Here is a 21,050-nt window from a genome sequence, read left to right as displayed (position 1 = left end):
TATCAAGAACTACTTTTTTCAATTGTGTTCTATCTTTTATTTTTTACTGTTTTTCCAAAAGTTTTAAGTTAAACGTTCCTGTCTCTAGTGTTTCAGTCTGGCAGCTCAGTATTTCAGGTGCAGACTCTGCGCTGTTACAATTTTGCAACATTTATTTGATCTATTTCTCAGCAGCATCGCTGGAGTATTAGCAACTATTGTATCAATTCTAACAGCTGTCTAATGAAACCCAGGGATTCTCATCAGGGACAAAGATAAGAAATGTATCAACTAAATGTATCAATTTAGAAAAGTTTACAAAGTCGGCAACTCGCCCCCCAGCTGCTTCAGAAAGACTTGAATGAAACGTTGCACTTCACTATTAAAAAAAACGTAAATAAATAAAAAATAGAAAGTAAATGGAAAAAGTATTTTTTTCTGGTGAACTATCTGAAACCAACTGAACTGAAAAATGTGTTGGTAAACAGCTCCTTTAACTTTCCATACTTAGTGCCAAACATGTACTAGGCCTTCTGTGGCTAGTGCAATGCCTAGCTGTAGTTAGGGTTGCCTCCCGGCCAGTATTTTACCGGCCTAGTCAGTAAAACACCTGTCAAGGCCGGGGTTACAAATTTACCGGCAATGTAGCCCTCTGGGAAAAAGCCCTCGGCCCTCTGCTGGAAACGTACCTTTTTCTGTCTTCTGGCAATAGCGTGACGTGGCCCCGCCTCTTTTGCATCATGCCATGTGGCTCCTCCCCTTTTGCATCACAGCCAGCCCCTTTTGTTCCTGCCCCCACCACCGCCGGTAAAACTTTTCTGAAAAGGTGGCAACCCTAGCTGTGGTGCAGTTGCCGCCCCCTGGTCCTTGCAAAAAATTCTGGCTTTACACCTGTCCCTGGGGCAAAAAAGGTTGGGGACAGTTGCTGTAAACAAAGGGGTCACTTCCAAATGTGTAGCAGGGGAGTTGTGGCACTCATGGATTTATGACAGAAGCAAATATATGCAAATTGTATGTTTCTTTTCCCAAATACTGCAATCAGCATATGAACTTTTTAAAATTTGTATAGAACTTGCGTCTGCAGATCAGAGGTGTATATTTGGACAGCTGCACAAGCAAATGTCTTATTTCTCCTTTGCTGTGTAAATAAGTTTCAGCACCTTGTGGCTGGCTCTTTGTTTTGTACCTTTTGTGGTATTTGCATATATGCAGCAAATTTGGTAGCGTTAGTAAAGTCACAGATATGTCGTATTTTGCTTATTTTCATTTAAACAATACAAGCCACAGTTGCCAACATTATTCTAGGGTCGCTGCTGGGTGTATGCCTTATATTGCACAGCTGCAGACACAGCTGCTCTATACAACTTTAGATACTTCCACCAGCTCTGTTTTACCTTTTAGGGCCAGTTTGTTTACTGTCACAGCCTTACAACTGTAATTTGCACTGAACTGCACATTGGTATTTTATGTTGGGCATAGTGGAGGCAAATAACTATAGCCAGAAGCCAAATAAATAAACGTATTAAAATTGCACTATTGCACCACACGTATTGTGAACTATCTAAAGATAAATATAACTAACTAACTCAAGTTTATCTAAATATGCATTGTAAGATGATTTGTTCAATTGCTTGATAACTAATAAAAGGTTTTGAAAGTCACCATGGGTCACTAGAGCACTTTCAGAGGAAACCGCTTTAGTCTATTACATTAGTCTTTTATCTATTAGCAGTATACACAACAATTGGTTTTATGTCCTCCCTTAATAAAATTGTACCCACAGTTAAGGACTGGCTAAGCTGCCTACATTTGTTATTTTTGTAATTTAATGGGAGCACATGAACCTCTTTTAAGAAACTATGCCAGGAAGCAGTTTTTAACATCTTCATATAGGGTGGAAACAGGACAATATTAGGATCATTTCATTTGTCATGTAGCCAAATGGCATCCCTCCATACTGGCAAAGACAGAAATCCATTCCTCAGCCACCTTTACATCTCAGAGGTAGGAAATTAATTAAACACAAATTTTTCATTGTAATAACACAACTCTGTTCTAGTGCATTTATAATTCATATACCCTTACAGAACATGAACACATGTCTTGCCTCATGTCAACCCGTCTATTGTTAAATATCCATTTCATTCTGTGTGTTTCCAGTGCACCTCTACATTTCAGGCATATGCGTGTGTTCAGTTAGAAACATAGCCTATAATAATCTATCATTTAAACTGTCAGCTTGCTACAATTCCTTTTGACTGCTGAATTTGAATTGAATCATATTAGTTTTCATGGGCAGACGCATACATGCACCGATACAGTTGTCAAAGCTGACTAATTAGAACTTTTGTCAAACAGTATTTCCAATTAGTAGTCTATGTACTAACTTTTAACATAAATATGATGTACATGAAAGTGTACCACAGTCTTATGAAGCTCACTGGAGATCTAAATATTTTCTGTTTTCACTAGACATGAGTGTATCATGATATATATTATTTTGGGTACAGATCATTTTTCAATATATTTTGTATTGTGTTTACAAGTGACAAAAGAATTGGCATTTATTTTACTATATACGTTAGCAAAGTACCATTAATGGTCGCACTAGATGGTTGTTTTTTTGATATTCCCTCTTTATGCACCTGTATGTGGAATTTGATATATAGAAGTTTCATTTCATGTGCTATTCAACCAAGCAAATCTTACTGCACATGAGAACAGGGCACATTACTATACAAGAAAGAGTTCTACACTCAGATAATAGACAATTGACTTGCATAGTTATATTCACTGAGAAGGTCCGGACTGGCAGCAAGCAAAAAAGTCTCTAAAAGGCCAGTACTGTTAGGAGTGTTGAACATAACAGTGTATCGGAGAGACAGCCTCAGAGGGCTAGGCCGAAATAGTAGCTTATAGTAACGGCCACACTTAAGTTGTCAGTAGTCACTCTAGCCACCTGCATCAATATTTGAACACTTGTTCATCCCTATCCAGCAGTAAAGCTACAAAGAACTCATTGTATCACGCTGAACAGGTATGAAGCACTTAAAATCTTTTGATTCCAGAAAAACTGGATACACTTCCTTAGTCATGAGTGAGATTCTGGGTCGTTAAGAATATCTTGGCTGCTTAAGTAAAGTTGCTTCTAAGAAGATAACACCTGTATGGCCTTGTTTGTTTAGATCTATTTTTCAGACATTGAATACTGTGGATTATGATGTTGTTGTTACATTTTCAGAATATTATGTAGTGTGATTCTTAGCTTTGTATTGTTGACTGTCTGTTGTCTTAACAACTGTTTTATACCACTTACAGGACTATTTAAAAAAGAAAAAAATCAAAAATTCACCTCACAGAGCATTAATCTGATTTGATCAGTTATCTAGTGTCTGGGTGAGATAAAAAATATCAGAGCAGCTACAAGGGGCCAGAAGACACCACTTTTTTGCTCAGTGTACTGATACATTCATTTATTTGCAAATAGCTGAAATGTTTGTGGTCCTGGCCTCCCTGTATGGGAGTACATTGGCTTGAGGACCCAGCTTGGATGGCAGTGATGGTTGAATTTGAAGTGAATTCCTGTTTGCTCCCTAAATGTGACTATACATGCACACACTAAATGTGACTATACATGCACAGATAAAATCTAATGTACTATAGATATTAGTCAAATTGGGAATTGGGCAGATGCTTTGGCAGATGCTTGAAATGCAAAAAAGTCATTGAATCTCATCAAAGGGGTGGTTCACCTTTAAATTAGTAGGTTCTAGAACGGCTAATTCTAAGCAACTTTTCAACTGATCTTCATCATATTTATTTTTTTTTGTAGTTTTTTAATTATATACCTTCGTCTAACTCTTTCCAGCTTTCAAATGGGAGTCAATGACCCCATCTAAAAACAAATGCTCTGTAAGGCTACAAACTTATTTTTATTGCTAAGTTTTATTACTCGTCTTTCTTGTCAGCACCCTCCCCCTGTTATATATAATATAATCCTTGTTCAAATCAGTGCATGGTTGCTAGGGTAATTTGGACCCTAGCAACCTGATTGCTGAAACTGCAACCTAGAAAGCTGCTGAACAAAACTAAAAAAAATTAAAACCATTGCAATTTGTCTCAGAATATAATTCTCTGCTTAATACTTAAAAGTTAATTCCAAGGTGAAAAACCCCTTTAATGCCTCCAATGCACTCCAGTCTAACCACAGGTCTTGTTTATATTGTGGTATTCATTTCCCTTGAAATTTTTTTTTTTTTTTCCACAATAGGAACAAACAATGAAATTGTTACAAATAACAAAACGTTTTGATGAAGATATGGTCTATATGTAGGTTAAAGCTTATGTCTATTTTTGCAGTTGGTAGACCATGCATTTTGTCAGACAACATGCTTTACTAATAAACACTCTTCCCTAAAAACAGATTCTACTCTCCCATGTGCCCTGACAATGACAGATATATTTGTAACTAACATATGAGTTATAAAGTGAAAGTAATCCTTACTGTAAATGATTATTTGTAGCGCAAATGAAAAGGTACTGTGTGTTACATGACATTTCTTGTAGCACCTGCAGTCTATGGAGAGTTGTCATATGAAAGAAGCAATGACTATTTAACCATTAAAGCCTACAAAACAAACTGCTGGGAAAACACTAGAGGGAAGGAACATATCTCTGAGACCCAGCAAATGAGGATCAAATAGAGGCTGGGTGCAATCAGCATTTAACTAGTGTAGCTGCTGTGATGTCACCACCTGGATGAGGGGAACGTGTACTGCCTTGTTCAATTTCCAATGTCAAATGAGTCTAAAGAACAGAGCATGTGTGGAACATCCTTTTGGCCTATTATTTTAATCCCAAAAATTCGATGTATTTTGTTATTTTTGAGCTAAACAAGGCAAAGTGGGAAACTGAAGATACTCCGTACTCCGTGTTTGGTTCTTTTGAAAATGATATTACCAGTATATAACCCCCTTCACCAATTGTGATGACTGTTTTGTTAGCAGTCAATTAATCAGAAGAATTATCTATGGAATGGCCCTATTCATTGAACTTGTGTTGAACTTCTCATTGGTATTCCTGTGATCCCATTACATAAAACCAAAGTGAGTAGTGCTTGCTAAAGCATTTAATTTTACCCACGTGAAAAATCAGATAAAATTGAGAAGGAGATAACTGGGCAAAATTTGGCCCAAAAATGCACAATGGACAGTTAAGTGATATACATAACATCTTATACATTCTTTCTCATTTACAGCTTTTAAGACTGTAGTTTTGGAGTTCCCCTATATTAGGTTAGGGCATCCTGTATTCACAGCAGTCCCATTTATTGTAGGTGTAATGTTCTTGCTAAGAATATATTTTCAGTCAAGCCAACTAATTTTAACTATTTTACCCTTTTGATGGTATTTCAGAATTCGCCACTCTTCCAGTACCTGCAAGATTTGGGGCACACAGATTTTGAGATATGTCCTCTATCAAAGGAAGAGGAACGTCTGGCAGAGAATGGCCAGGGAAAACAGGATGTCCATACCACAGAAAAGGTGAGTTATGTCATTTGTTCATGAATACAGTGAATTCTGCCTTCAATTCTGAACATTTAATGGAAGGCATGTATGCAGGAATTCCAGAAGAAAACAACGCCAGTGATTGGCATCTGTTAGACTTCTAAACATGTCAGCAGATGTTTGCAGAAATGACAGCGTCATGCAGGAAATATTCAATAATGTTACGGTATGACAGCTTTTCCACCTTTTGCTTTTACAACAATTTAATATATTAACAGTTATATGAAAAAGTTTGGGAGCCCCTCTTTATTCTTTGGAGTTTTGTTTATCATTGGCTGAGCTTTCAAAGTAGCAACTTCCTCTTAATATATAACATGTCTTATGGAAACAATAGTATTTCAGCAGTGACATAAAGTTTATTGGATTAAAAGAAAATTTGCAATATACATCATAACAAAATTAGACAGGTGCATAAATGTGGGCACCCCAACAGAGATATTACATCATTACTTAGCTGAGCCTCCTTTTGCAAATGTAACAGCCTCTAGATAGCGGTATTTTTGTCCATTTGTCCATACAAAATCTCTCCAGGTCAGTTAAATTTGATGGCTGACGAGCATGGACAGCCTGCTTCAAATCATCCCATAGATTTTTGATTATATTCAAGTTGGGGAATTGTGACGGCCATTCCAGAATATTGTACTTCTCCCTCTGCATAAATGCCTTTGTAGATTTGGAAGTGTGTTTAGGGTCATTGTCTTGTTGGAATATCCAACAACTGCGTAACTTCAACTTTGTGACTGATGCTTGAACGTTATTCTGAAGAATTTGTTGATATTAGGTTGAATTCATCTGACCCTCAATTTTAACAAGGGCCCCAGTCCCTGAACTAGCCCCACAGCATGATGGAACCTCCACCAAATTTGACAGTAGGTAGGGGCCTTAACAAAGGCTATATTGCCGAAACGTTGGGGTGTTCTCATCATTGGCAAGTGTATCTGCTACCTGTGGTTTGTCCCTTTTTGCCTTGATCTTGTAACTTGATGGTATGTATATATTTGTGCTAATACTGTTGTGCATAATACAGCATACACTTTATAAAAGAAATTTTTAAAATATCACCTTTTTTTGCCAAGTATTATTTTCTTTATTGAGTGTGCATCCCCCTCTATATTCTTATATATGGTTTTGGGTAACTGACTGTGGGGGGTTATCTGCACCTCATATTTCTTAAAAAAGAGCTTCTTTTCCATTTCTAATACTGGGAGTGCCCTCCATTAACTTATATTTGCAGTAAATTATTATGCAGGCTGAGAGGGGTTCCCAAACTTTTTCATATGACTGTATAACACAATCACAACAGAGTTTCAGGTTATTTTTATTGATGGTCCTTTAATTGTGTCTAGGCCAAAGCATAGAATAGAATACTAATCAGAAAATGTGGGGAATTCTAGTAATGGCTGTAAATGGCAAAACTGCTCAGAGTAACACATTTTCTTCTCTGCATTACATGACATTGAAAGTCTGCTGATAACTTAAAAAATACATTACAAGTGCTATTCTGAGCGCTTTTGGAATACATTTATGCTTTTTATATTCCTGAATGTCCTTTGCCCTACTCCCATGTACTGGTTCATTTTGTTCAAAGCTCAACAGTACGCAGCTGCTAAGGCATTGCTTCCTCTTTTCTCTGCTTAGAGCAGTATAGCAGTTTATTTCTGGGATATTTACGTAAACCTGGCTCCATAATAATAGGAGCTCCCCATAACTTTACATCAAAATTTATAATATTCTGAATCTGTACATTCCCTGATCAATCTTGTTAATGAAATTTAAAGTAGATATAAAACACGTAGATATAAAACACGTAGATATAAAACACATAGTTATAAAACACGTAGATATAAAACACGTAGATATAAAACACGTAGGTATAAAACACGTAGGTATAAAAACAATAGTTATAAAACTTTATAACATTAACAACAATAACATTGTGTTAAATATTTTGTTTTGTTTTAAATCAGGTGCCCTTGGCATCTTTCACTTTTCTGCAGAGCAGGGACTTTCTCTGGTGTAAGACTAATAAAACAAATATTTGTGAACCTTACAAAATGAAAATCCAGGATTCGGTTCCGGCCTTACCGAATCGGAATCCTAATTTGCATATGCAAATTAGGGGTGGGAGGGAAATCACGTGAATTTGTCACAAAACAAGGAAGTAAATTTTTTTCCCCCCTTCCTACCCCTAATTTGTACATTCAGTCACAAAGTTACGCAGGGGTTGGATATTCCAACAAGACAGAAGGAGAAGTACGATATTCTGGAATGGCCGTCACAGTCCCCCGACTTGAATATCATAGAAAATCTATGGGATGATTTGAAGCAGGCTGTCCATGCTCGGCAGCCATCAAATTTAACTGAACTGGATTTTGGTAAAAAATACCACCATCCAGAATCCAGACAATCATCAAAGGCTATCTAGTTGTCTACAGGCTGTTACATTTGCAAAAGGAGGCTCAACTAAGTATTGATGTAATATCTCTGTTGGGGTGGCCAAATTTATGCAACTGTCTAATTTTGTTATGATGCATATTGCATATTTTCTGTTAATCCAATAAAATTTATGTTACTGCTGAAACACTACTGTTTCCATAAGACATGTCATAGATTAAAAGGAAGTTGCTACTTTGAAAGCTAATGATAAACAAAACTCCAAAGAATTTAGAGGGGTTCCCAAACTTTTTCATATGATTGTAGATGCTGCTTTTTCTTCCAAGTTAGTGAATTAAAATCTTACTAATGCCAAGATACCAACCTTGTGTCTATATCGGTGAATGTAACAGTGCTCTTTCTTTAATGGGAGCATTCTTTTAGGTTTTGTGGAACATGGACTTTATTAAACTTTATTTTGGAAAGTTATCTGTAACCCACACATACCTGCACTGAGCTTTTATTTTTATTTATTTTTTTAACTTCTTGCTGTGGCTTAGACAGAAACCTGACTGAACTTGTACATGTGCTGGAAAAACACCAGGCTGAGAAAAGAATGCTGAGGCATCTTATTAGGATGTATGAATAATGTATACGCTTACCAAATACCAGTGGTTGAAATCAGCCTCAGCCTTGGTCTGTCTTTGTGTGAAGATTTTTTTCTGAATTTCCAGCTTTGCACAATAACAAACTGTCACGATCGGCACCCAAAATCCAGAACCAATGCTAGGCTCCCTGGTCTCGGCTCTTGCTTCCACCTTTAACAGCCGCCTTTCACCTTGGGAGGCCGCCAGGTCTTGTAAAGAGAGGAGCCAAGCTAAGGGTTCTGGAAGAGCAGAGGGGCACGATTGTTAAGCAAAAAGTCTTTTGGGCACAGATAGAAATCGTAGTCAAAATCAGGCCGGGTCGGTGCAGGCAGAAAACAAACAGATTCAAACAAGCAGGGGTCAAAGCCGGGAGATCAATCAAGAATGGTCTGGACAGGCACGGTCGGAATACAGATATCAGAATAGTCGGTTTACCAGGCAGGGGTCGGAATCACAGAAGTCAGCTTAATTAGGCAGGCAGGGGTCAAAAACAGGTATCAGATATCAGGAACAGATTAAATAACATCTAGGAACTCAAGGAGATGAACCTATAACGGGAAAAAATACCAAAGGCCCCTTTAAATATCTTTGAATTTCGCGTCATTGCGCGCTGGCGTAATCACGCCAGCACAAATGCGCCTATAAAACAAGAGAATGCGCCTGGCCTAAGGAACTGGTGCACAGGAAGACGCGGCACAGCGTGGCATATGGCGCGGCGGTTGCCACTGCCGAACCAGTAGACCACCTGGGTGAATTATTACTAAAACATACATCTTATAGGCTATAATTTCATGAAATATCCCAAAGTAAGTGACGTTCCTTTCATAATTTTTGTGACTTTGCATATGCTAAAATGATGCTAAAACTACAAATATCTTTTCAGAAATGTTTTCTAAAAGCAAAAAAATAACCAATGGACTAACAACCAGCATACTTTTGCTGATGGTTGGTTTCTGGAGAAACGGGACACCACACAACATGTGGAGAGAAGAATAGAGCAGGGGTGTGGTATAGGTAAATAAATTCTTGCAACATCATTATACCCAAATAAAGATGAATATCTTTATATATGGATAGCAGCATGTTGAATGGTTGCCCTGACAAAGGTTCTAGTAAGGAACCAAAACGTTGGTAAAATAAAAACCTAATTATATTTATTTAAAAAGACTGTTTAAATTCCTGTTAGTTCTGTTCAACATGCTGCTACCTATACATGCTGCTATGGGCACCCAGGTAGTGTCTTTTTCTAATGGTGTACTACCTAACCACGGCTATATAAATATGGATATATAAATAGCTCTGTACATAAACATATATGGTATACTTGTCAAGATGATGCTTGCCTACAGTAAAAAAAAAAAACAAGTGTGCTTGGAGCGCCCCACTGGTGATGTGTGCATCATGTGACCCCCGGGTCACATCTTGGAAACCCTCTGTGATAAGGAGGAAGTAGCCCATACTCTTGGGCAGGAGACCTAAGAAGTCTTGGTGAGAGAGCTGTGAATGAGGACTGGCTAGAGAGGGGGTTAGATCCTATGTGTCGATGTTTTAGGTCAGGAGATCGTAAGCAGCCTCTATTTTCCACCAAGGATAGTAAAATGGATTAACCTTCTACTGAGTAATCCACTATTTTAGGTACCCAAGTATTTAGAGGGAAGATGTGATCTTCTATATCTGCCATCTGCTAGAGAGGTATTGTGTAAAGCTGGCCATAGACGTGCAGATTTATCTGCTACACCGGACAAACGATCAGTCGTCCCAATCACCCGACCTGCTACTAACCTTTCAGATCAAATAAAGTAGAAAAAAAACAGATCAGCCGATGTTCTGCCCCTACAGCAATCGTACAGAAATTTATGTCCGACAAAAGCTTGTTACAGTCTCCCACTGAAAGTCGTCAGATCGGCAACACATGAAGAGATATTATCGACAGCCGACAGAAATCTTCTAACCAGTCCGAACGACTGAACGACTGATCGGCAAGGTACGAAAAATGTTGGGACACCACACACAGTCCGAAAATCGTACGAATCGAGGATTTGTACTATCAGATCTTTGCGTCTATGGCCAGCGTAAGGATAATGACCCAAACAATTTCCAGTTTGGCACATGGGAAACAAAGTGCTTCGTTTCATCCTCCATTCTCCATGCTCCCACATACTCTGAAAAAAAAAACATTTGAAATATCAGTGGTGTAAAATATCATCTACTGAGGCCTCATAAGGTCTCTCCTTAGTGGTTGTGCAAATAAATGTCTTTTCATCTCTGTTACCCTTTGGAACACCAGGCTTGCTGTGCCAACTCCTTATCTAGCAAGCCCTTACCTCCTAAGCATTCCTCACTATAGATCCCATGCCTGTAACTGATTTTGCTTTAAAAGGGGTCGCTTATCTTTAAACATGTTTATCTGTTCAGTTGTTTCAAGTAGTACACAAGATTGTACGCCAGAAATAAACACTTTTTTTCATTTGCTTTCTATTTTTTTTTTAATGTTTTTGCCAACATTTAACTTAATTTTGCACTTTTCTAATTTGCTACATTATTTGTTACATTTCTCAGCAGCAGCAGCTGTCCAATGTTAGCAACTATTGTATCAATTATATCAGCTGAATTTAACGAAATTCAGGGATCATTATGATGGACAAATCTGTCCCATTGAAGAACAGTAGATAGTAACCCCTGTTTACACAAATGACTGAAAATAAGATCCCCTATGCAAACAGACTACTAGATTCAATATTACATATTATATTTTGATTTGTTTGACAGGTTTAACCTGTAGGTTCACACTCATATTGATCAAAATAAGACTTTTACTGCATATGTCATATTATTAAGGTGAAAACAAGCTATTAGTGTTGTTCAATTCTAACCAATTTTATTGAAACTTGTTTCATTTTCAGAAAAGCATCATTTCAAGGACAGTTGAATTTTTAAAAAGTTGGAGCCCATTTTTATCAAAAAAGAAAAAAGATGAAAAAATTCACTTACTGGTAAGTACTTTTTTGCTGTAAAAGGTGAAAGTGGTACTAACGAATTCAGGTGAAAACCCCCAATTCTCTAGTTTAATTGTAAAAAGCTATATAAATTAATTTGCTGTAGACGTCTTGTGCTAGGGAGGTTGTTTGGAAGCTTGTGACCCACCAGCTTAGGAGAAAATATTCAGCTTAAGCTTGGCAAGGACACCTGTCAAGTTGATCTCTGCTTGATTGAGCCATCCACATACTGGGCCATATCATGCGGATCTGATTGTTAGTCTTAAAGGAGAAGGAAAGGCTAAAATTAAGTAAGCTTTATCAGAAAGGTCTATATAAATACACCAGTAAATCAGTAATGCTGTTCTGAGTCCTCTGTAGAAAGAAACACAACTTTTCTTTCCTTCTATTGTGTATACATGGACTTTTGTATCAGACTTCCTGTTTCATAATAAACCTCCAGGGCTAAGGCTTGAGCATTCTCAGTTTGCTTCTCCCCCTCTCCCCTCTCTTTTACGCCCTCTCCACTGTAATCCGTGCACAGAGCTATGAGTTAGCAGGGAGAAACTCATTCAGGAAGTGAAGTCCCACCAAGCTAATATGGCAGCTGCTATCCTAAACAAACCAAGAGCTTCTAGAGTTGATACACAGGTATACTAACGCATTCTGCAGAATAAATATAGTGTTATAGCTTGCACTATTGTGGCTAATATATTGGCAATACACTGCTTTGGTGATTTTCCTTCTCCTTTAAAGAGACCAGTTGGTTGAGGACTCACCAATTTTGTTCTTGCTCAACAAGATTTTAAGACCTGACCAATATCTGTCTGGTTTTTGATATGATATTGGTTGGGCTGATCCAGGGTGCCATACACAGCCCAATGCCTGCGACTTGGTCTGAATGTCCCACATGTGCATATCTTACATGGAATTGTATGCCAAATTTAGTAAAGGCTAAGGGCAATAGCATGTGGAATTGTACTTGGGAGCTTTTGAGTGGCATGGTTATTAAGTAGCCCAGAAAGTTTATTTTTTTAATTGTCCGGCCATCCTTTGCATTTGAGGACTGTTTGAACGTGAAATACTATGAATCTGCCTTATGTACTGGATTAACAGGGCAATATGTTGGGTGATTTTCTTTATAAATATCCAGTTAAGGATGCCTGTGTCCAGTGTATTTCTAGCTATGCAAAATACCATATTGTGTGGTTTTGTGTTGATAAAGGGCTTCTTCAGGTTTAGTGGCTGGAGATCAGAAATGGGTTTGGCATATAGATCAGAAAAGTTTTTTTGGCATTTGTAATTCTCTGGTGTATATCCCATAGGAGTAAGGGTTTAGTAGAAAGCTGAATCCTCCATTTAGCTCAGAGTTTTCAGAACTATGAATGCAATCATTCAAATGCCCTGGTGGGCAAAGCATACTGGCAGCAAAATGCTTGCCTCTTATTAGGGACTTCCATCACCTTTGGCACAGAAGGTGAATGTTTCATTCCTGGCTGTGTTTTCTGGTGATGCTCTTGGTTTGCAGAATGCTTATAATTGAAGCTTCTTTTGCTTGCACAGTACATTCCTGAGCTCTGCTCTTCCTTACAAACCTTCTGGCCTTAGATAAAAATGATTTAACAGCTGTAAGTAAACACAAATTGCAGTCTTGGCTCTAGTCTATGCCTTCTTGAAGGCCACCAACTTTTTCCTTTTCCCACTGGAAAGCTCTGTCACTAATATACATTTAGTGTATCTCCCAGGCTTATTTAGTAACAGTGGGCAAAATTGTACTGATGCAGTAACCCCTGGAAACTAATCACATTTTTATTTAATATCATTATTCTTTCTACAGCTGGCTAAACAAAGCTGATAATTTCTTGGTTGCTGTGGATGTTCTGCCACAGATAAATATTGTACTTCAAATGTGCGTTTCCACGTTTTTGTTTGTTGAGTTTATAACATTTAGTTTCATGCACAGATACTATAGTACAAGACCATAATTTATTGTGCACACAGAACATTTCTTCACTTCACTATGGATGCGTTATACCATGAGTAGTAGAGGGACTATACTCAAGGACATTGCTGTCCTGTGTGTGTGGGGGGGTCCCCTGTATGCCTGGCAGAGAGATGGGATGTAAAGATCAGTTCAGCACTACCTTTGTAGGTAAATATTTGATAAATGTCTCATTTTTGTAAATGAAAACTAATTGCAAATATTATTCAATTGGGATAATGTTTATTGCGCCTGAATTATAAGGTGGATACGTAAAGTAAAGTGCTGCATTACCATTTTTCCTTTGATTTTTGTTGATTTTTGTTGTGCAAATATTATCAAATGCATATGTATGAATTTCCTGTTGTAGACCTTTCTAAAATGTACTGTATGGCACATAGTTCCTTTTACTTCTGCCTCAAAAAATCCTCCAGTCAGATAGAGGGTGCTCTAGACCAGTGCTGTCCAACCTCTGTGGTACCAGGGGCCGGAATTTTTCTGGCGTACGCGTTGGAGGGCCAATAATGGAAGTCAGTGTTGACCACTCCCTGTTTTTAATCCAAACCCCTTTAACTCATACCCATGTTACCACAAGAACTTTTAAGACCATGTCCAAATTAATGGTGGTAGCACCCCCAAAAAAACAAATGGTTGGTGCTCACTGCAGGGATATCACTCATAACTCATATGTGAAACAAGTTTATTAAACCATTTTAAGACATATCCTTAAATCCATATGCCTCATCATCCCCTGTGGATAGCACAGCACCCCCTCAGCACATGATAAAACACCTTAGAGACCCCTTAACAAGTATTTCTAAATGCTAACAAACCCTCACCAGGTTCACTTCCCACAGGCGGCATTAGGCAGGCACACACAGGGAGCACAGGGCAGGCAGAGTATGGCACACATAGGGAGCATAGGGCAGGCAGAGTATGGCACACATAGCGAGCACAGGGCAGGCAGAGTATGGCACACATAGGGAGCATAGGGCGGGCAGTGTATGGCACACACATGTAGCATGGGGTAGACAGAGTATGGCGCACGTAGGGAGCATAGGGCTGGCAGAGTATGGCACAGACGGTGACATGTGGAAGGCAGAATAAAGCAGGAAACAGGGAAATTTATCAGGACCCGGTGCCTCTTCAGTAGTTTGTCTGAAGTGTGAACATGTGATCAATGTGAGCACTTCCAGTCTGGGTCTGAGGTGTGAACAGTACATAGAGGGTGAACATAAACAATGCAGGATTTTACAATCTGAATTTGAGGTTAAACAATAAAGTTAATGCCAATTAATCTCATTACTGATACCTTTTAAATCTTACACAAGCAGTCATATCAGGCAGACTTTCATGTGTGGGGCCACACAAGGGGGTCGTGGTCCACAGGCTACCAATTGGACAGTATTGTTCTAGACCAACATAAATACAGCCAGCAGAATTTTTTACCAGGGTAAATTACTTGCACATTATCTGTAAGAGCTGCAGGAGTGCACATCTGAAAAAGAATATCTCTCTGGCTACATATTGAAAAAACGTGAATATTTGATTTTTTTTAAAAAACATTGGATATCCAATTCCCAAAATTAGAAACTCCCGTTGATTTCTATGGGTTCTCAGTAGATATGACCCAAAGTGCTAAAATGTCTGATCTATTTAGGTTCAATAAATTGTAATTTTGAGATTTATGATGTAACAGACTTATTGACATCATGAAAACTTGAACTGCACTTATTCTGGTGTAATATCCAATAAAAGATAAAGTATTCTTGTGAGAGATCTAATGGACTTTAAATAAAAATGTATTTATTTTCACACACACACATACATACAGTAACTAATTCTTAGGGACTAGTTCATCACGCATATTAGGCTCACAGTGTAACATAATTCCACCCACTCCTTGTTCCATTGTGAAGTGATAGATTCTGGGTCTGGATTCCCTTTGTTTTCTAGAGAATCTGTGCACCACACACTATGGAAAACAAGCCCCAGAATCCACTACCTCAGCTGATCACAGGGAGGAGGGGGGGGGGGGGTTGCAAGGGTAAAAACAAAATACTGATTAATTTTTAAATGAAAATAATTGACTGAATACATTTTCAGCATATGTGCCATTTATTTAGCTAATGTTGAAAAAAGGTGGCTACAGGTTTATACTGCCCTTTTGCTTTCCCATAGACCCAATTTTATCCAAATAATCAAAAATCATTTCCTTTTTCTCTGTAATAAAAAAAACCCAGTACCTTGTACTTGATATAATCAATCCTTATTGGAAGCAAAATCAGCCTATTGGGTTTATTTAATGTAAAAATTATTTCCTAGTAGACTTAAGGTATGAAGATTCAAATATGGAAACATCTGTTATCCAGAAAACCTGGAAAAATTCTGATCGGATCCCATACCTGTACTACAGCCTCAACAAGTAAGCACAAGGAGTTAACAGCCATCTGCTTATTTTCTCCCCCCTATTAGGAAATCGGGTTCCGACTTGAAAGCCTGCGCACCATCCTACAACAGGAAGTCCTGATACAGGAGGATGTGGAGCTGATTGAGTTGCTTGACCCGGGGATCCTGTCTGCTGGTCAGACCCAGAATCAACAGAATGACCACCTTCCTACACTCTGGTCCATAGCAACACCAAATATTTGGTACTAAATAAATAATTTTTCATGAAACACTGATATTTTGCATAATATGAAAAATCTCTTAACGGTTGAATTTTGTGATCTGCACAGATGTTAATGTGGAATGGTTTTGCTATGTTTGGGATGTTATTTTAAATCTAATGTCAGCTGGTCAGCTCACAGGCAAAGTCCATCCTTTCCCCACCTTGTCCCTTGTTCCACTCGTTGGCTTTGTGACAAGTGCTTGTTGGCTCACAAACTCTCATTGAGACCCTGAAACACATTTGTTCCTAGCTCACAAAAACAGCTAAGTGTTTCCATTAACTCTGAATACTTCTGTGTTTGTAAATAACTTAGATTCCTTTTCAACAACGGTGTCTTGCCTAGACATTTTCAGGTTTTTTTTTCGGTATGCTCAAGGACTTTATTCTTTAAGAAAATCAAAGCTAAAATACCAGTATTGGAACATTCACAAAGAAATACTTCTAAAATAAAGGAAACAAGTGTTAAAGGAATATTATCAAAAATTTGCCAGGTTACATTTTTTTTATCATTTACATTTGTTTTAACAGGGTTGTGTTTTTTCCATCACATTATGGCTTACGATTTCCTATGTTTCATAGTTTTAAAAGTAATTTATTATTTATCCACCATGGTTTTTGTTCATGTTACCCTGACTTGATCTAGTTGTTATAAAATGTTTCACTTGCTTTTATAAGCCATAGCTAACTACACAACTGCTACTAATGCTTTTCTAAAGAAATTGCCGTATCCAGTTGTGTAAAAATATGAGATTTTGAGATAGATGTTGGTTGCCTTATAGGAAACAGTGGAAGTTCCGTGTGGAAGGCTGTACATCTGCACAAATGGCCAGAAAATATACTCCCCAGTACATGCAAAAGTGTGAAGTTGTGTAGATGTTATTAAACACAAACAAGATCACACTATTTTGGATACAGTGTTTTAAAGTATTGTGATACAAAATAAACAGGCAGAATTTAGCTTACTGTTTAGATTACTATTAAAGGAGAAGGAAAGTCATTTACCACTTGGGGGTGCCAAATGTTAAGTACCCCCAAGTGATTGTATTTACTTACTTGTAACGCCAGGCTGGTGCTTATTCCAGTGAGCACCATGGAGCGATCCTCTGCCGGATTCTTCTTTCTTCAAATTTCCCGGGGCAGACACATGTGCGGTAGAATGCAAAAGCCTACAAAGAAGCCGGAAGCGTAGCACTCCGTGGTGCTCACTGGAATAACCCCAGGCCGGTGCAGTTTTCTTCTGATAGGAGCACTGGCCCGGGGTTTCAGGTAAGTAAATACATTCATTTGGGGATGCCTAACATTTGGCACCCCCAAGTGGTAAACAACTTTCCTTCTCCTTTCGGCTAAGGATGCATGGAGTGTTGATTCTGCTGCTCTTAGTCTGCATTTTCTCTACAGGCTGAGAGAAGTGGATCCGCTTCCTTCCCCAGCTTCATTGATGTGTACTAAAAAGTACAGTTTCCATTAAACTGCAGGTACATGGAGCAGAGCGAAGGTTGGCTGAAAACGTAATAGCACTCAAGCGGAAGCTGTCATTTTCAGTGTAGATCATAGGAGCTGGGGAAGGGAGCAGACCTCTCAACCTGCAGAAAAAATCATAGGCTGAGAGTAGAGGAGCCTTCACTCTGTGTGTCCTCATCTTTACACTTACCTAACATAATTGCTTAAAGTTAAGTCCTCCATCCACAATTGCATGTACTTTGCAGTCAATCAGATAATGCAATATACTATTTTTCTTATCCCATTATCTGAGAATACTGAGATTCTCTCTTTCTACTATGCAGCTATGCATCCATAACCACTGGTACAGTAAATTAACTCAGATACAGCCTAACATTCAGAGACATAAATCTAAATTTGCAGACCGTTTCCAACTCCTTAAATCTAATCACTGCAAGTTTTTGGAACGTGTCTTCTATAGGGGAGGGATTGTAACCATAAAGGTTAGGGTGTGAAGGATGAAGGATCAGAAAAGCTCTGCCTGAAACTCACTGTTTACAATAAGACTTAGTTGAAACTATCTATGTTTCTTGTTTAAAAAATTAACAGTTTTTTTTAACCTGTTTTTCTTTCTTTTGTTTGCAACAGGGAAACGTCCATATTATTTGTTTTTCTTAGTGCAGTGGCTGCCTTTCAGTCCTGGTCCATTTCATCCTCACTTATATGGGGACCAAGCCTCATCCTTTTTGCTGCCTTTACTGTCCTGAAAACTCTCCATACCTGGCGCTCCGCTAGATTGAGGATAATCCTGAGAAAATACTGCACCCAAGTGGAAGGGACAGTATCGAATAGCCGAGCCTTCACTAACCTTGTGAGAAAGGCCCTGCGCCTCATTCAGGAAACAGAAGTTATTTCTCGTGGATTCACCCTGTAAGTGTTATGGTTTAGAACAAACAAAAAGTCATTTTTAGTGTAGGAATGAAGGTGCACTTGCAGGGTTTTGCTTTATACTATGTGGGTATAGAAACGTTTACTTGCACAGTAAGCAAAACTAATATCTTAAGAAGCACTGCAAGAAGTACCGTACAGCTAAGGAATTTACACATGCAGGGGAGTATACTTCTTGTACATATAGATATGTGCCAGGCTAGCCATGATGCTTTTATATAAACAATTGAAACATACAAACCTTTTCAAATTGGTGATGGGCAGATGCTCCACTGTTTGCACTGGGAAATATTTACCCTAGTGCAGGTCCTCCTTCTATTAAAGGACCCCAGCATAAGTTGTAGTCATGCTGACATAGCCCATTAGTCTTAATTTCTTTTTATTTATGCAACTCCATGGTAATGTACAGTGATCATAAAAACAATATTGTGCATATTGTTCCTAACCTAATACTCCAGTTTAGCAAGATGCTTCACTTACTACCCTCAAAGAAATCTCTGTTGAAACTTTGGTTGCTTTTCTATCCAGTGCACCCACAACTGTAGTAGCTGGTGTTATTGGGTTATTATATTTCATATAGATCAGTGTAATAAGCCACAGCCAAACACAATTTTCTTTTTTGAAAACTCTTTAGTTCAGGAAACAACCATTAACAAATGTAAAGTCTGATTTTCCAGTATGTTATTCCTAATCTTGAGCTTGGTGTGTTATTTTTCTGTAATGAGTCAGTGGGGTTTTCCACTGTGGCACTTATAACCTGTAAGGCATTATTAATTTCAGTCGGGTTGTAACATGCAGCAACTCATGGCATTTCGTTATATCAGCAACATTTCTACTCATTTAACACATTACAAAAAGCCACGTTTTTTATGGTAACCCAGCAAATTAGTAATATATGCTTAGATTGCTTTGCTGATTATTAATGGGCATACAATGCAAACAATGTACCCCTGCAACTATACTCGTATGCCTTATTGAGGGAGTTTCTTCTATAATATGAAATTGCACCACTCATTCTAGAGAGGGCTCTGTTGCTTTAACCTTATTTTTATTAGAATAAATAGCTACAAATGTTATTTAGTGATGTAAATCCATTTATTTCATGTACAGTATGTTGAAATGTGGTTTGGCTGGAACATCTGTACAGATGTATCACATTTTACTTTTCAAGTTTGCTTGACAGGGTCAGTGCTGCTTGTCCATATGGTAAAGCTGGGCAACATGCCAGTCAGCACCTCCTCGGCTTACGCAAAGCAGTCTACCGGACCGTAAGAACCAACTTTAGAATTTCTAGACTTGCCACACTGTACATGCTAAAACAATATCCTTCATAAGGGGATTCAGCACAGTATTTAAAGGAAGAATACTGTATAATTATCCAGAGGGTTTCAGATGACTTGGGTTCAAGTCTTTTTTGGTTCATTATGTGTGCAGGCTTCCCTTAGCTAATAAACTTACAGGCGGACAATAACAGTCACAGTTATATAGTTTTAAGAAATATCTGTGACAGCACAAAAGGCCTTTACGGGGCCACAAAACCTAGATATTCTAGTACAACATTTGTCCATTGCTGGCAGTGTTGATATATATGTGTGTTATTTCATTTTCATTTCACAATTTTATGTCAAAAACATAAAAAAGAAAAAAAAGACCTTTTAAAATCAGTAGGTCAGTAAGCCTGAAAGAGCTGTGGGAATTTTTTCTTTTCATTCTGAAAATAAAATTTCTTAAAAGAGAGCATTAGCTCATTTATTTGTAAAATAAAACTAAATGTTTAAACAGTAATTTGAATTCTCAATCAAGAAGGCAAAAGCTTTAGGTTTGGAGGATGTCAGCTGACGAAAGGCACTGAGGAATGATAGATGTGCTATCAAATAGGCTTAACTCAGCACATGTAGAGCATTAACCGAAGATTTAATGAAGCACGGAAAGGTAGATAGAAAATGGTCCAGTAGCAGATGTTTCTTTATACTCGTGAATGCAGCTGGTGGTGCCTGACAGATTAGACAATTCACTTACTTTATAGTTTATTTTATTCAATCTTAGGAAATGCCTGTTTGGTTTAACATTAAATATATAAAAAGCCCTACAGCTGTCAAGCTCCTGTGCAGAATTTGCATTTCAAAGTAGTTCCCCAGCTGGCAAACAAAGCACAGATTGGCTGCCTGCATTAAACCGGTGTCAAACGGTTAGTTAACCGGAAACTAGGAGAGGAAAGGATTAGTGACAGACTGTAGTTGGATTACTCCATATATCTGTTTACCTGCATTGGTAATTGCACAAGGCAGAGGTACATGGAAATATGCATTCAATTTGTAAACAATATTTGTATTGGATTTGGCACAGTCAGTGGTTGTATAGGATATTTGACTCCTGGGAATAGGTTTCACGTTAGAGATTTATAATATGACAATTTTAAACCTTATCTGCTCCAGACACAAAATCACATAAGCCTCCATGCATTAAACA

At 38.1% G+C, this 21,050-nt stretch overlaps 1 protein-coding gene across 2 annotated transcripts in view; it reads left to right on the top strand.

The window, feature by feature from the left end:
- Nucleotides 1-21,050, top strand: part of vezt.L (vezatin, adherens junctions transmembrane protein L homeolog) — a 38,554-nt gene that overhangs the window by 4,385 nt on the left and 13,119 nt on the right. Inside the window, exons 2-6 of one of the 2 annotated variants that reach the window (XM_018250838.2) lie at nucleotides 5,394-5,522; nucleotides 11,470-11,559; nucleotides 15,998-16,173; nucleotides 18,282-18,563; nucleotides 19,753-19,902. In XM_018250838.2, the coding sequence (XP_018106327.1) occupies nucleotides 5,394-5,522; nucleotides 11,470-11,559; nucleotides 15,998-16,173; nucleotides 18,282-18,563; nucleotides 19,753-19,902 (827 nt within the window). 2 annotated transcript variants of the gene reach the window in all.

This window comes from Xenopus laevis, chromosome 3L (assembly GCF_017654675.1).
Source record: "Xenopus laevis strain J_2021 chromosome 3L, Xenopus_laevis_v10.1, whole genome shotgun sequence".
NCBI classification, from domain to species: Eukaryota; Metazoa; Chordata; class Amphibia; order Anura; family Pipidae; genus Xenopus; species Xenopus laevis.
This window is presented reverse-complemented; position numbering and strand designations above follow the sequence as displayed.